The following is a 17,832-nucleotide window of genomic DNA, read 5'->3' as shown; positions in this document are numbered from 1 at the left end:
CTGATCAGGACATACATCAGGAACAGGGTTCTCCGCTGCTTTTCAGGCTTGTCTCTGTGCTTGGGCTTGGTCTGAGTGGTCTTCAGCATATGTGCCCCTTTCAGTTTTGGTGAGCTCCGCTGTTTGTGTTGCTTGCGCCTCCGCCGTACTTGGGCTTTCTTGAGTTGGGCCAGTGGTGGCGTTTAGGCGGTAGGTTGCAGGTGTCAACCTCTGTCGGTTGCTTGTGGCGCTGTTTGCGTTGGCTTGAAGTGGCTCCGGCTTCTCCGACAGTTTGGCTAGGCTCTGGGTGTGTCTTTGCAGGTGCCTGCCAGTTCCCATGTGGCTCGTGCCGGCCTGCTGCCACTGTGAGGTGAGTGCGTCCGTCTTCCGTATGTCTCGGGTGACTCTACATGCGGTCTCCGCCATTTTGATTACTACCTTCGAGGTTTTGGGGCCTCTCTGTCACAGCCTGGAGTGCTGATGTTGCTGCACGCTGGCAGGGTTAGGGTGGGGAATGGGATCACCCCCCCGGTCCAGAGGGGAAGGGACAGTTCCACCTAGCCTTGTGCTTCGCTCATACCGCTGGTGGGCAGGATAGCGGCCGTCCGCTCCACTTACCGCCCAAGCGGTCCCCATCGTGGGTGACGGAGAGCGTCCCTCCAAGGGACTAGAACAGGGGTGGGGAACCTTTGGCTCTCCAGATGTTTTGGACTACACCTCCCATGATGCTTTGCCAACATTATGTGTGTAAGAGCATTATGGGGGATGTAGTCCACAACATCTGGAGAGCCGAAGGTTGCCTATCCCTGGACTAGAACTTTGCAGCAAGCCTCTCCTCGGAACCAGGGTGGCTTCCTGCACTGGGTCGCTGCTGTCAGGTAGTTCTTAAGTAGTTTTTGTGCTAAAAAACTGGGAGAGATTGTAGGAGCCTCACCATTTTGCGACTGTTCAGCATGGCGGTCCGGCCCCGCCCCCCCATTGCACAGTTTTGCATACATTCTAAATAAGCATGATTGCAGGACTATTTACTAAAGGAAAAAAATTGTTGGAAATTTAAAGTGAATTTTGAATCTAAGGCTAATGTAGCCGAACCGGAAGTATAGTTGACGTGGAAAACTTTTCCAATTTAAGCTACTTTGGAATTAAAGGGAAACTATAGTGCTGGGAAAACAAAATGATAGCTGCCGATAGTGCCCCCCTCCCTTGCACCCACCCTCACCATGGTGAATATGTTGTTCTGTCACTTACCTGATTCCAGTTTTACGTCCCTTGACGCTGTTAGCCGATTCAATCTCTTCTCCACCAACGTCAGACAGCAAATGGGGGGGGGGGGGGGGGGGGTGCTACATATGTGCATGCGTACTTGCATTATGACTTCCCCCATTAGAACGCATTGTATAATTGTATAAGGTTTCCCTATGGGGTTTTGGATGACGCTGAATGTCCTCTGGTAGACAGCCGTGAGAGGTGGAGTAAACCCTAGCAGGTAATTATTGCAGTTTATTAAAAACTTAAATTTTTACCTTTGTAGGGTTAAGGGACCTGGAAGACTGCACCCAGACAACTTTAATGCGCTGAAGTACTCTGGGTGCCTTTAGTGTCCCCCTTATCCCCTTAAGGACACAACTTCTGGAATAAAAGGGAATCATGACGGTATATGTCCTTAAGGGGCAATTTCTTTTTGAATTCCCAAGAAATTTCTCTTTAGTAAATAATCCTGCTTGTCTTCTTTTGAATGATACACTGACTAAGATCCAATGATAGAAATAGATGTTGTCCTCCCATCCTGAGTCACTAATGTGGGGATTATTTTTAGGCAAATTGGTTCTTGGATATGTAATTATCTGCTGATTTGGTAATCTCTTCTTCCAATTTGCATACTTGTCTGTTGAATCTGATGATGCTTTGCATAACTGAAGAACACAATAGATGTAAAGAATTATTATATGTTCCACGTGTGGATGAGGGTAATTAATTAGTCAGCAATAATCTGTCCTTAGGAACATTTTATTCACGTTTTCTGAAAGCAGAGGTGTTTGCAAATGGTCTAAGAGTTAAAACCGATTTTGTCTGTATGCTGATATGTAGTATTTTGTATAAATTAAGGAAACTTCAGTAGCACTAGGACTAGAAAATGCATGTTCTAAGTTGTCTTTTCCCACAACCTGAATGTTTGAGGTTCTTTTCTTTGAAAGTTGAGCTATGCAGGGTAGTACAGAGTTCCTCAATCAGCCCTCTCGTGCCTCAAACTGTGCAGAGTTCAGGATTTCCTCGCCACAAGCAGGAGTAGCTTAAATCGATGATCGATGGATCCTCCGTTGAAGGGAATCTGAAAACCTGTATGGATGTATGACATCTTTCCTTAAAAATCCATTCTGCTAATATTAGAGCCAAGTGCTAAAAGAGATCATTAATCATGGAAACGAATGTTCTTCATTGAAAGGGTGAAAAAAAATTGCAGAAAGATAGCTGCTGTGTATTTATAATCCCATGGTGCCTTGCCGGCAAAGAAACTATATTTGCAAAGCCTCATTGAAAATGGAGCCCCACGGCAGCCTAGTGCTCCCTTTTCCCCACGCCTGCTAAAGAAGATAAAATAAGATGAATAATAATTCTAGTTTTGTGAGTGTGTGAGGTTTCCTCATGTTAATTGAACTCCTGGCGAGGGATAAGATATTAAAACACAATATAGTTTTTTTTTCTAATGATAAACAAGCAGACATAGTTAATTTTAAAAACATTACTCTTTTATTCAAGGAGCCCTCACCGCCCTCTCACTTCAATAATATTAATTAAAATATTAAACAAGATATAACAAACCTCCGCTAGAACAACAGGAGGTAACACTTACAGCAACGGACACTGTACCAAAGCTGTGCTGCTTCCAAAACACCAACACCCCTTATTCCTACAAAAATCGCCTCCCCCTCCCCAAACCTGGATTGCAGCAGCATGTAGGTCCGCTTCAAAGTGCGGCCAATCGGTCCCCTTCTCTGCCAAAGGGACACTCCCCCGGCCAGTAAAATGTAAACTGCTCTTAAAATAATAACAATGAATCAATAAAAAGCAAAACAATTAATTATTTCAAATACTGCTCTTGCAAATTCATTCTTTGGGGGGGACCATTGTGATCAATATCTGGCACATACAGCAGCAATGAGGCATAAATCAGTAATTAAGGAGTGGAGTTAATTTATTTTCCTGACTCCACCCACAGAAGATGTCCATTTTTTTTCATATACTCCTTTATCCCTTAAAGAGCCCAGCTATACAGGTCTCTCTGGTGGAGGAAGAATCGGATTCAAGGAATGTGCTGCTGGAGTATCTGCAGTGCAGTCAATGGCAGAGTGGTGCATTACAGATCCCAACCAGCAGAGAAAGGGTTACGGGAAGAGGTGGCGGTTTTGCTTTAACCTATTCCCCCTTTGTTGACCTATAGGCATGGCCATTACAAGGTGCGGACAATCCCACCTCCCAGAGGAACAGATGCAATAAGGCACTTGGAAGAGGTGATGTTTTCTGGGCAGAAGCATATGGTGCCTTATTGCCACAATGAAGCTTTTATTGGTAAAGTCCAGGCTCCAGGTAATGCTAAGCATGCCTTGTTGCAGTCACGGCTGCTCCTGGACCCAGATCCTGAAGGCACAGAACTTGGGGCAGGGGAAATGGGGTGTTTGGTGCTTGAGGAGTGGAGCAGAGCAGGTTTAATTCTAAATTCATTCAGATAAAAGACAAATTGCAGCAGTCATCCTTCAGTAAGGGGGAGAAACCTAAAAACAAAAGTCTCCAAAATCCTTCCATACAATGTAAACAGTACACTCTCACGTGCCCCGTGAACACCCCCAATCAATTGCAGTCTCAAAAGGGGAAAGAAATACCAGTGAGGTGGGGCGCAGTGGGGATGTAACCCACAAAAAAAATCCTCCTTGCTTGAGATTTTAAGGCATGAGGAGGGTGGGGCAGTGCGAATTGGCAATAATCCAACTCATGAATGGCCTCGGACAAAAAAATATCTCCTGATAAAAGAACAGCCAATCCCCGCAAAGAGCTGGCTGGGCTCTCCTGATGTCTCCCATATAGAGGCAATCAGGTCCCAAAGTTGTTAGAACTGGACGTCTGTCTCAGAGTCTGTGAAGCTGGTCAGGTTATCTTGGAGGAGAAAGCAATCGCTCCAGGTGTTCAGAGAAGGAATCCCAGTGTTTCCAAAGAATAGCAGCCACTAGAACTAGAAGCAGCGTCCCAAAAGTCCGGCCACGGGTCTTCAGTAGTGGAACCACACAGTTGGCCACAGTGGATACAAAGACCAGAACCACGGCCATAAGAGCCAGAAGGATGTTGATCAGTTTCCCCAGCAGGTTTCTTGCGGTGGCATTTTCCAAGCCTTCGAGCTGGACCACTTGTTGCTGCTGCTGTTGAAGCTCCATCTTTGAGATCCGCGTCTGACAAGCTTCCAATGCTTCCTGCACAAAAAAGGAATGAGACAGCCACATTAGGTACAAGTGGTGTTAACAGGGTGTCAAAAAACACGCTTGCAGTTCCAGCTTGATCATCTATAGCAAGCATGTCAAACTCACGCACTGCGGGCCAGCGAGCCGCAAGTACAGGCTTAGTGTTAAAGCAGAGTAGACACCTGCTTTCTCCACATTGCAGGTGCCTACTCTGCTAAAATTTACCCGGCTGGGACTCCGAGGTCGCTGGAGGAGCTCAGTCTTCCTCCCACTCACTGCTCCCTTGCGCGCCGTCTGTAGTGATGCCGGGTGCCAAAATATGACATCATATTCCGGCACCTAGCATCACTAAACTGCGCAGAGGCCAGACTCCGAGGTCGCATACTGGCAGCGGAAATGTGAGTGGAGTCTGCTTGTGGGCTAGAGGGGGATGCTATGTTTTTTTTAATACTGTACTTTTCAAAAAATATGTTTCTATGAAAATAGAAGTGTTGCTTTTTTTGCGGCCCACATAAACTTAAACATTGTTTATTTGGCCTGTGCTAGCCTTTGAGTTTGACATGCTTGATCTATAGGTTCTTCTGTCCCACAAAACTCTGCTCAGCCCTGTCTAATTACCTGGATATCCCGTGCTCTCTCATAGGACTGATAAGCGATCTTCTCCTCCATGCTGGCCAACTCCTGCTTCAGATTGAGAATTTCATTCTGGTGAAGCTCTGTTAAGTCATTAAGTTGTTCCTCCAGACGCTCGCACCTGTGATGGCAAGAGAACAGAGTTATTAATGATGGGAAAGGCTCGATTTGCAGGATCTGATGAACCCTATCATATTCTGCTCTGTTCTATCATTGACAGGTAAGCAGAGACACTATATATGTGCCCATTACATTAGTAAAAACAGCTACAGATGTATTTTCATCCTATATAACAAATGCACAATCTCATGGAGTTTTATTTCTCACCCTAAATCTTATGAAAATCTCGCTATGTTTTCTGTGTATTTCTCTCAAAACAAACAAAGAAAACATTGACACATCTGCTTTTTATGCCAACACCGAAAAATTTTAACATGTGTTAAATGAGTTTGGAACGCTTTTTTGCTATATCAATGCAAAAATAACAGAGTGAAACTAGATTCCTTAATGCGGTTTCACATTTGTCTGAGCACAGACTGACAATTGTAAAGTTCTACTTAAAACCAGCTTGGGTAGCCTAACCATTAAGTACAGCGGCTCTGTAAACATAATGTGGTCATTCTTCCCATGTACCAGCAGAGGGAGCTTTTGAAACATAGGTGAAGCTCACAATGTATGAAATAGTTGTGTGAAGATAAACAAGACTGGCAGGTACGTCACATGTGAGCTCACAGGCTAATAAGCCAAACATAGTTGCAGGGACATTATGTATGAAGTGTACAGAAACTACTGATTAGTCACCGGCAGGAACCAAAAATCATAACATCAGCATGAGCCAATCACACTAATGTATACACTATTTAGGGTTCCACGAGTCAACAAACTCTGTTCACACCATAATGAAACATACAAGCTAAATACAGACATAAAATTCCTAGTTGAGGAATAGACCCAAAGTCTCACTTTTGTTTATATTCTTTATAATCTGTATAAATATTGTTTTAAACATGAATTCAAATAAAAATGATTACAAGAAATTCTAGCAAAACTTCAAAATCCTTACATAAATGGAGGACCTTCTATAATATTATATAATGAGTACTGACCTGGGGAATATTTAACACTTTATTTAACAAGTGTACCCATTACTGAAATTATTAAAAGAAAAATAGTGTCAGGAATACAAATGTGTATTCTTGGCACTATAGGTCTAAAAAAAACAAACAAACAAAAAAAAAAAACGTTTAGGCTTCTGGCCCCACCTAACCGCTGGTTAAAAAAGTGACTTCTCTTTATTCCGACACCGCACGAGTCCGGTCGCGGCTGAACCCGCCCACACTCCGCCTCCTTGGCAGTGATCAAACTTTATGATCTCAGCCAATCCAATGCTTTCCCCTAGGAAAGCACATCTAGTGGCCGTCCACATTACTGCTTTGGGACACCTGCAGTGGCAGTCACTCAAACACTACCTTTTCTCTGAAAAGACTGTTTACATTAAAATGCATGCAGAGACATGCTATAAACACCAGAACAATTGTTGTTCTCATGACTATAGTGTCCCGTTAAGATGTTTTCCACAAATCTAACCTATTCACAGCACTTTTAGTCAGTTAAGAATTCTGTCACCACAATACCGCCTTACTCACCATCCACCATTTCATGGCAGGTCACCAAGGAGTAACACATACTCTCTCACCTCCTGCCGTTCCCTGGTTGGTCACCGGAAACCTTTTCTTACCTACAACCCTTACAGTTGATCATATAACACTGACTCTCTTCCGATTCACCATTGCCTGGAAAAAAAGTCATTACAAACCCTCACACACTGCACTCTTGCTAGTCACCCTGTTCGCTTTCTTACCTGTATCTCTCCTCTTGCAAAGACTGTAGGATGAATGTGTAGTCACTCTGAAATTGACTCCTCAGCCCTTCCAATGAATCCTCCATTCTGTTCTGAGTTTCTCGGATGTCCTGGATCTCCTGAATTACCACTTCCAGTCCTGTTAGTCCATGGAGATCCAAAGTGTTTGTTCGTGAGCTTCCCCCTCCACCTCCCCCACCAGGCCCGCCGCTAGTGCTGTTGGCCCCTAGAGATCCTGAAGTTGCACTGGAACAGTCCTCCTCACTTCCATATTTGGGACTTGCCTGAAGCATGTTTAGGGTCCCCAAACCCTTACTTGGAGTGATGTCTTCTCCTGTGGAAGACAAGCCTGTTGGATCATCAAGGGATGAAATATTATCACTGCTGCCAAATCTGTTGCGCAGTAAGGATGCAATCTCACGCGGCTTAGATACCACAGCACCAGCAGCAGAGTGGGTGGCTTGTGAGAAACTGGAGAGACCTCCCCTGACACTGTCCACCACCCCTTCACTGAAACCAGTCACTCGTGCCCCCACACCCTTCAGCCCTTGGTGCATGTCCCGAAAAACATCTTTGGGCTGTCGAGCGATCCCATTCTGTTCCACTTCACGCAGTTTGCGATGGTAGTGCTCAAGTTTCTTCTGGAGATGAAGGATGTTTTGAGAAGACTTTTGGTTCTTCTTCTCAAAGACCTGAGGAAGAAAAATGCAAATATTAACAAGTTGGCATCTGTTGTGAACAGAACAAAGGGATACTGGAATACGGACTTCTACAGCTCGAAAGTCTAGTAAAACCGAAGTTTATTTAGGTAATATTTGATCAAATCAGCCACATCATCACTCAACGTGGATGTAACAAGTTATTCTCAGAGGATGCTCCTTAATATACCATTTGTTATGGTGCTCCAAGGCCCGGATGAATTCTACCAATGAAATTCAGTTTGGCTTCAATAACTGGGTCTTATAAGACCCCTAACCACTAGAGAAATGCAATGAACCCATGAACTATCTCAGAACAATAATGACAAAGAACACACCAGGAATCAAGTTTCAAAAGGAGCCAAGTAGATTACGTAAAACGACAGAGCTTAAACTGAAGTCAAAGGGAGCACCGGTAAAGATGTATGAACTGACTCACACTGCATTCTTCTCCTGCATGAAACAAAACACGGGATTCACTCAAGACTAATTTTATTCATATATCCATCCCCCCCCCAGACATCTGGTAGATGTACAAGTGATCTAATATGACCCATGCTAATCCTGTGGCTTTATAAAAAAGGTATCAACATTATACAAAGTAAAATAAATAAACCAAAAAACAAAAAAACAAACACCATTTGGGCTTCTTAAGGGATACACAGAGATGTTGGTTGAAGTGTGAATTGTTTGGAATACAGAGGGAATTTTAATAGTTGAAAATACAGTTTACTTGGAAAATTCTTCCAATTACGCTATTGTGGCCTAAAATTTGAAATTCACATTTAGTGAATAATGCTTATATATTCATGATCATACTTTCATATGCAACTCTCAAGACAGCTCAACCTTTAAATGCCGAATTGGTGACTAGGACAACACAATATCAGTGTTATTTGTTCTTGCACATGTGGGCACCCTTACCTGTTTGATGCGGGCACCCTGCTGCCTGTCTGCGTTGTTTGCCAGCTTTAGATATTCAGCAACATTGTCGTCTCTTGCCGTTTGCTCGATCTTAATTTGTTCTGTCAATTTGAGGATCTTCTGTTGCAGTTGTAAAATTGCAGCCTTGGTTCTCTGTGGATCTGGAGCACCATCCATGGTATCTGTGCCCAGCATGCCATCTGCTGCGGAGGACACCATGCTGGACGCCTGTGAGAGGTTTCCTCCTTCCAGTCGGTCAATCTGCAGGAGACCGAAGAGCAAGGACCATTAGATAAGAGTTCAGGAAATTAGATCATAAAAAGCACCTAAAATTACAATGCATCTGGGAATGTACAGCAACAAGGACCTCAGCTACTGGTATTGGGGAGGAAAATGCTGGGTCATGAAAAACTGAACAACTTTATTTTCTTTGCTTTTATTTTCATTAGAAACAGTTCGTTATGAATCTCCATGCATTGCTTAATGAAATCGCTTTAAGTGCTCAAACATATACGCCCAAAGTTATGGTTTAAATCAAGACTTTTTTTTTTTTTTTTTAACTAGACTGCAAGATAAAAAAAAAAAACACCAAAAAACTTAAAATATCCACTTGGTAATGAACATAAAAAACAAATAAGGCAACAAGTCAAATAACAGAAAAACAAACAAGAAGAATTTCTTTGCAAAATGATGAAAGATGAGTGGTGAAGGATACAAACGGTAACTACCCATTCAGTGGGCCTTTCACTGTACTGGTAGTAGCCAGTCAGCGGACCTTGCATGGTACTGTCACTAGCCAGTCTGGAATCTCTGCATTGAACGGATCACTAGCAGTAGGCAGGCCCTGTATTGTACTGGTCCCTAGCCAATGAGACCTGCACTGTGCCAGTCAAGAAGCACTCATACTTCCACTTACTACCCATTTAAATGGCCCTGCATTTTAACAGTCAAATAACTCATTCAGTGGACACTCTAGAGGAGACAGGGTTAAGAATCAGCTTCCACTGGGGGGACAGCACAGTAAGTGAACGAAGGGTGGGATAGTTTTATCATAGCCCCCTCCTTGTCCAAACCAGTAATCTGTAAATCCCCAGCAGTGACCACTGGTCAGGAGATTGAAGAAAGGATTAGAGGTACCAGGACCCTCCTATCCTGCAAACAACGACCCTTTCTTCCTGTACAGTAGGGTCCCTGTACCCTGTATGATGGACTAAGGGGGGAGGGAGAGAACACATAGCTTCATGTTGGAAACCAAAAAATATACATCGGCACAGTAAGACCAGCTATGCCTGAAAACCAATACTAGACACTAGCAGATGTATAGCAACAGAAATCTCTGACCTGAAATATATGCAAAGTATTCATTACACAAATGCTGGGAATTGAAAAGAAAATGTTAACTTTTAATAAAATAATAACTAGAAACATACCTGTTTTGGAGAACTTTTCCAGTTTGACTATTTTTCCCTAAACTTGAAATTCACTTTGATTTTAGACATTTTACATTGTAGTGAATAACCTTGTATGGGTGCTGACACTTCTATATAAATAACTTATCTACTGCTGGTATGGGAGCCAAGCGATGGCCACCTCACTGTGCACTCAATAGAGCAGATTTATCAACTTGTTGTAGAATCAGCATTCTATTGGGGATTATTACACTTACAAAGTGGCACAACTTTTCATGAATCTCTCCCAATACCCATTGTACAGCGCTACGGAATTTGCTGGCGCTATATAAATAATAATATGGGCCTGCTCTGTCTAGGGAGGACTGTAGTAAGACAAACACTCGTATAATACACAGTACCCACCAGGATATTAATCAAATTGTACATAACCTCCACTCAAGTCAAGCATAGAAATTGGCTACCCACACTCACTGCCAGTATGGCAACTGCTCCCCCTCCAATAACTCTGTGCTCCACTCACTCAGGATTATAACGGCTCCCTGTAGTACTGTACATATAACCCTTTTTACAAAAATTAACTGAGAGCATCCTCTCGTCTCATTATTATTATTTTATTATTTATATAGCGCCAGCAAATTCCATAGCGCTGTATGAAAATACTTGCAAACATTCTTAATGGAAAACTCTTTTCTAATACTCACTGGACTGGGCTTGAAAATTCTCACAGCACTGTAACTACTACTCCATGAATATGCTTCGAGAAAACCACAAGGCACGGGACGTCATGTTTCCTATACGAATGTCAAACACTTCTCAGCCAAGCAATTCACTCCTTTACCCACTTATAGCCATGACACCAAAAGGTAGAGCCCCATTTGTTGTAGAACTACAACTCCCGTGATGCTTTGCATGCTTTTAGAATGCTTTAAAATGGCAAAGCATCATGGAAGCTGCAATTTGAAAACATCTGGAGATATACCTTTTGGGCACCCCTGATGTACATAATCTTTCCATTTACACTATGACATTAAACCCCCCTGCCCAGAGTAGTCAATTTAGCACTACACTCTCCTAGCAGCTCAGCGGAGTCCTATCTCACCTGTGTCTGCAGTCTCAGTAATTTCTCCCAGTGCATGCCTGTTCACTCCCAGCTCCTGCTGCATCCTGAGCTCTGAACTGCTCTTACAATCTGCCAGATATCTCACTACCTGAAACTGACAATCAGTGCTGGAGTTTCTGATCCCTCCTTAATGGGTGGAGCAAGACATGGGAAGCTGAGACTTAACCCTTGCTAGCCAGGTCAGAGGTGCTAAAGCAGCGGATTCATAAACTGCATTTTGTGATCAAGGAAATGAAACATGTAGGAAATATTCAAGCCCAAGGGTGAACAGACAATGCAATTAACTGCAAATTAAGATGCAAAGGATACGTTTACATATCAATGATCCCTTTCTTAGGGGGGGGGGGGGGTCATTGTTTGATGCAGTATGTCTGGACATGTAATGTATAGCCTGAGACATGACCAAACAAAACATTATACAAAGTGCCGGCTGTGGATAATCACGTTTTTGTTAAACTATAATACCATATGATATTGTCACTTTGCTTCTAGTTTTGCATTAATTCACTTTTTATTGACGGCTTATGCATTTTACATAAAGTATATGGACAAGACACTGCACATCAATATATCTGGGAGTCGCGGTCACTGGTGCCATCACTGCTTTGGGGAACGGGGGGGTTTAGGAAGGCATATCTAAATTTGCACTCGCTTTCATAGCATGATATACTGTTCTGAAATCCACTAGTTTCCTCTGATTAAACCAGTGTATCACTTGCCCCTCCGCAGCCCTAACAGGCTAATAGAACTGATCTAGATATGCACCAGGGTGCATGGTCTCAAAATGGCAGCCGTGGTGACCCAGATAGCTTTTATACAAACATTTGCAGCACAAAAACAAATTGTGTATAATATATATATATATATATATATATATATATATATATATATATATATATATATATATATATATACACACACACACACACATACATACACACACACACACTTAAATGTATACGCTAACAAGGTTACTTCCAATTGCAGATTCCAATTGCAGATTCTGTTGGCATCATGCAGGAATGAAATAATGATGATATCCTAAACTATTGTATAAAATTAACCCTTGGATGTTGGGCAAAAGTAACACCCCCAGGACGTACTTGAAACCCAGAGTAATCTGAATGTACCTTTCCTAGTTAAATACTTTGTTAATAATAATAATAATAATAATAATAATAATAATAATAATAATATTATTATTATTATTATCTTAAAGACACCCTAACAGAGCAGAATTGGATCAGATTCCAATTATTCAAATTTGACTTTTTATTTAACAAACAGGGCATGATCTATGACAATCATTAAAGGCAAATTCTATAAAATAAACAAAGAATTAACGCTTATAATCAATAAATAGGTGGTGTTGGTGTATTTATATTGGGTGGGACATTTGTTGCTACTTTATAAACAATAATAACGTTTTATACTCTCAGAGGCTCCCACAAGTAGGCTGCAGTCAGCCATCTTTGTTTTACAGGCCTCATACATGGCAGGTGTTCAGATGGCTTTGATTGGAATGTGTGAAGATATAGCATACTGGGCAGATTAAATAACACTCTGCAAACAATGTTATCTCACAAAGGAATAAACAGTTTATAATGTGTAAAAGCAATTATAACTGTATTAAATGGCTCTTGGATAGATTCCTGGAAAACCCATGTTCCCTTCTTACATCTGAGAAGAGAAAGAACCCCCCGCCCCCCCCCCCCCCAAAAAAAACTAAAACCCATATATATCGGATAAAGATGAATATGCCTAGCCTAAATCCCCAATATGGTTTAACTGTGTGCAGGTTCTGGTGAGTGGCACCTAATTGACAAGGTTCAGTAAAATGAGCAATATTGGGGAAACGTGCCACACGTGAGAACAAAATATTGGCTTTCAGAACATTCCATTTTAGAACCAGATTTGTTCATTAAAAATAACTCCAAACGTATAAAGATGATTTCCTTCCATAGTGAGAAAGTATAAACATCATTCGGCGTGTTCCCAGCAGAACAATGCATCTTTGCACAGGCCTTATTCTGGGGCTGCATAGCGCCAAATAAAAAAAGGGGTTTACTTTTCAGAGCATCTTCCAGAGTGTGTTCTGCTGGGTGAAGCACAACATCTGTTTGGTTGCAACCACTCACTCATTATAAATTAAAAAGAATGTGTATATTGTGCACAATGTACATGTAAGTGATTACATGGTGTTTTCTCAGGAGCGCTAAGCATAACCGGATGGAATGGGGTATAATCTTGTTACACAACGTGCCCATAGGATATGGTAGAAATGGGGTTTAACTAAAGCCTCCTGGCTCTGGGACGGCTACAAAATCTCTTGTTGAAACGGGTTAGAGTTCAGCTTGATCTGTCCGCGTTCTTTAGGATTTATGCAATAAAGAGTTTACTTTCGTCTGGGCCCTGGCGTACAGCTGCGGGGATTCATGTGAGTGCCTGGCAGTCTGTGCTCCCTCTTGTATAACATCATACTGTGTAACGTTCTTCTAAAATCCAGCAATGGATTTGTGTTTCAACTCAAATCAGAGTTTCTTAGATACTTGCATCCAACTGGACATTTGCAACATTCAGTCCTTAGTTGGATTTTCAAGGATGACTCATATCCACTATGATTCAACCGGCCCAATTGTTCTATTGTTAAACAGGTTGTAAAAGGTTTAGAACAAAACATGCATTTATTGTTCATTTAGGATGTTAGCCATCTAAATGGCATCATTTTTATTTAAGGTTATAAATTCCTGCCACGTTAGTTTCCATTATATGATGCACGTGCAATCCATTTTTTATGGGACTGATTTTTTTTATTTTTTTTTACTGAAATAATAAACATGTTTGTTTTATGAACCTTTTCTGTAGACAATATTATGCAGAGAGCAGCTGAATTATCTACTTTTAGAATCTCTACATTCTTGTGTTTTTACTTTTTTTATAAAATGGTGCAAGAAAATTCAAATCTAAGAAGGTTGACTGAGCCAATTAAAAGCGATTACAGTTACACAGTGCTCTATCAATATGGTGGTTTTCTATTGGCTGGTTTATAGGACAATCAACGTGGCAGGCGTTTAGTGGGAAGAGGCATCACATTCTTAATATTCTGCTTGTCAAATAAATGTATTTTATTATTTACATATTGGACTATTTTCCCAAGTGAACTCTAAGATCATGCACGTCTAAGAGCAAGCTGAAAGAGGCTACTATAAGCCAACTTAATGGTTTCATTATACTGCTAAAACTGAAGCCAACGTTGAGCGAATCCTGCCAGGGATAGAACCTACAGTCCTGAAATATGAACAGGTACTACAGCATCTACCAGCTCTAACGAACTGTAACATAATGGAAATATTCCCCGAGTATCTAATGTGCTCACCAGTCAGACCCAAACCACAGGCAACCAATTCAACGCGTGCAGCGGAATGTGAAACCTGTGTTTGTGTAAAATAAATAGAGGCCACTTTTGGGAAGTTTTCTAGCAATGGCTGCTTTTTCATCTCATTTTGTAAGGCAGAACCATTCAAGGATTATTGTACTGCAACTTATAGGCACTCATGCATGATATACCCACTGACAAACTACTTGAAGGCCACAGCCAGCAGTCTGTACAGTAACAATGCAGAGTGATTGGATCTAAGAAATAATGGGTACAAAGCTCGGTGAGATCAACCATAAATAAAGGTGTTTATATCAGGTACTATTAACACCAAGGATCTGCCAGGATACTGTTCAATAAAAGGTTACAGTAACGCAGAACAACTATGATGTGGTTAGAGGGTTAAAAGAAACCAGGATTTAATGACATCATCCCTGAGTTAGAGAGTGATAAAGAGACAGCTCATTCTAACAACATGCAAGGGGAGGGGGCAGGGGGTGAGTGACACTAGGAGGAAGTGACAGCATTAGCCCTATTCCCATAGACTTATTCTATGTCTATGCCTATTCCCCTCCCTCCCAGATCACAGCATTCAGCCCCAGGCAAATAGCAGATCCTGTGTGTAACATCCTGCATATAGATACTGTACACACCTCCTCCTCCGAATATATGAGCACCACCCCATAATACAGAGCACACCTAACACAAGGAGAAAGGTATTGGTATCATCCCACTACGCTGACACCAGAATGCACACCTTGCAACAAAAAGGCAACTTTCTTCTCAATACAGACAGCACTATTGACAGCCTGATATATATGAAATATGCCTACTGGCCTTCAAAAACATCAAATACTCAAGACAGGATAACTCTTTTGCTCCTAATACGCCCTCCACCTCTCTGTTCCTGTACGTCCAGTTGTCTGGTTACAATTACATGTCTGTTAGTACATCCATTGTACAGCGCTACAGAATCTGATGGCGCTATATAAATAATAAAAAATAATAATTCACACAGTTCATAATGCATGGACACCTCTCACCTCACAGTACAGTCATGAAACTCTCCTCCACTCCTAATACCCAGTTGTATACCTCTCCTCCCTTCCTAATACAGTCACACAGCACTCCACCCGTCCTAATATAGTGAACACAACTCTCTAATCCTACTAACGCAGTCGTGCACTCTACAGTCCTTCTGATAAACAGTCACACAGCTCTCCTAATACACATGCATGCAAGTGACTTCTCAATATACATTCATGCAACGTTTTGCTTTCCCCTAATGTACGGTAGTTACACAACTCCTGTTACTAAACATTCTCTGGTACAGGGCAGCTTGCAACGGCCACAGTTACACTGCCTCTCATATATATTTAATAGTCTATTGTCTGCTTGGCTCACTCTGTTTCTTATATGATTACTCAAAGTCCCCGGTGATGTAGCATCTGCTGGTTTCCTATAAGAAAATGAGAAGAACAAGAAGGCATACCACGTCTTCATAGATTACTCCAGGGGTCCAATATACTTCCATTGTAGCAGCATGTTCTCCTTAGTATGCCAGTGGGCTGCTAGCGGACTATATACTTTCTTCCCTGACATAAGAGATTTCTTAAATGTACTTCAATGCATCCAACTTCTCTCCCCAAGCTACATATGCTACTTTGCACATTTCAGAACTTGTGTGGTGTATATATATATATATATATATTGCACAAAACATTTTATAACCACTTCCCGTTGCTTAACCACTTAATAAAGACTAGTGAACAGAGCAAAGGTTAATTCCTTCAACTGGTTGACTGTAGGTTACAATGTAATAGGGTGATCTATGATGACCACAGGATGTCAAACATCCTCATAACCCCTATGACATCACAGCCACATGCTTCGGCTGATCAGATGTGAGTTACGAAGGGAAACCAAACACTGAGTCTAACAATTCAATGACAACTCTGAGATAAAATACTAAATAAATAGAATACCTTTTTTGGTGAGGAAAAAAAATAAATATTGGAATGTGACTGTTTATATATGTCAGGGATTCACGAGCCACAAGAGAGTCACTTTTTAACCAAAGCATTGTGAGCAGCATCTATAGGTAGTTCACTGAGCTATGGTGCAACACTGCATCTCTTAGAGTTTGCACATAATTGGTTACAATGTCAGTCCAGAAACACAAAACTCATTACAGTAAAACAATGTATAATTTCAGACTGTAATTTCCAGAATAACTTTGGTCTCTCGGTGAGTGAATAAACACCCTCACTAAAGGTGTGCAAAGATGGCTGGCCTGATGGGTGTGCAAATTCAAATTCGCAGGGTCCAAGGACATGAAAGCAAATTTATGAAGATTGGTGGAGAATGTCCATCTAGTATGATACAATGTAGGAGTGTTTTTTTTGTAATCATAGCTGATTATGCTACATACATCTGAAAGTGAAAATAAATATCAGAAAGACTGGTATATTACAAGTCTGTGGATAGGCAGTACAGTAGGCACAGTGAGAGAGAAAGCTTGGAAGACTGACCTTGGTTAATCAATCACTGTATACATTATAGGTGGGAAAGGAGAAGAATCTGGTCCATTTGCATTGCATACTGGGAGCAGAGCTACCCGACTCCCAAGGTCAAGGTAATGTCACTAACAAAAACGATTAGTTTGCAGATTTCCTAAAAATGTCACTTATCCAGCCACTATTTCTTTACAGAGAAGGAGTCTCCGTACCCGCTTGCTAAAGAAGTGGGGAATCTATCAGTAATTAGAGCATTCAGTAGACAGCCATGTAACAATAGCAGAATATCTGTAACAGAAATGTGCAAATGGGAAATGTCTCTTCCATAAGATATATAGTAAACGTGATATCATGGGATCTGAAGCTGGAGGCTAGAAAACCTGACAAGTAACATGAGGAATGACTAGATGTGTCAGAGACAGCCAATGGCAGCACATGTCATCACTATGAATACTGGAGAACGAGTGTGAAACAGCCCAGGGCACTGGATGCTATTACTCAGCGAGTATCTGAGAAAATAAGGCCATGACACTGAATGAGGTTATCCAGAGAGTAAAAAAAAAAAAAAAAAAAAAAAAAAAAAAATCAGACTACTTAAAGGACCACTATAGTGTCAGGAAACAAAACTCGTTTTCCTGGCACTATATAGTCCTTAAGTCCCCCTTCAGCCACTTGCCTTAATCCAGCACCAGGCTCCCTCGGCACTGGTGACCTCTCCTCCCCCTCCGACGCCAGCTCCTAAGTGGAGTCGAATGCGCATGCGCAGCCAGACTCCATGCTTTCCTATGGACGTTTCGCATTGAGCGTCGCGGAGGCACCTCTAGCGGCCGTCAGGAAGACAGCCACTAGAGGCTCGATTAACCCT

At 41.8% G+C, this 17,832-nt stretch overlaps 1 protein-coding gene across 8 annotated transcripts in view; it reads right to left on the bottom strand.

The window, feature by feature from the left end:
- Nucleotides 1–2,704: 2,704 nt before the first annotated feature.
- Nucleotides 2,705–17,832, bottom strand: part of TMCC1 (transmembrane and coiled-coil domain family 1) — a 118,354-nt gene continuing 103,226 nt past the window's right edge. For 5 of the 8 annotated variants that reach the window (XM_063426301.1, XM_063426306.1, XM_063426309.1 and 2 more), the window contains 4 exons: nt 8,544–8,804; nt 6,922–7,613; nt 5,046–5,181; nt 2,705–4,439 (listed from right to left, as the gene is read on the bottom strand). In XM_063426301.1, coding sequence (XP_063282371.1) covers nt 4,125–4,439; nt 5,046–5,181; nt 6,922–7,613; nt 8,544–8,804 — 1,404 coding nt within the window. In that variant the 3' untranslated portion in view covers nt 2,705–4,124. Of the gene's footprint in view, nt 4,440–5,045; nt 5,182–6,921; nt 7,614–8,543; nt 8,805–9,271; nt 9,547–11,054; nt 11,202–15,943; nt 16,104–17,832 lie in introns of those variants that run through there. The other 3 variants (XM_063426305.1, XM_063426307.1, XM_063426304.1) reach the window with 3 other exon arrangements.

The sequence above is a fragment of the Pelobates fuscus genome, chromosome 7 (genome assembly GCF_036172605.1).
Source record: "Pelobates fuscus isolate aPelFus1 chromosome 7, aPelFus1.pri, whole genome shotgun sequence".
NCBI classification, from domain to species: Eukaryota; Metazoa; Chordata; class Amphibia; order Anura; family Pelobatidae; genus Pelobates; species Pelobates fuscus.
This window is presented reverse-complemented; position numbering and strand designations above follow the sequence as displayed.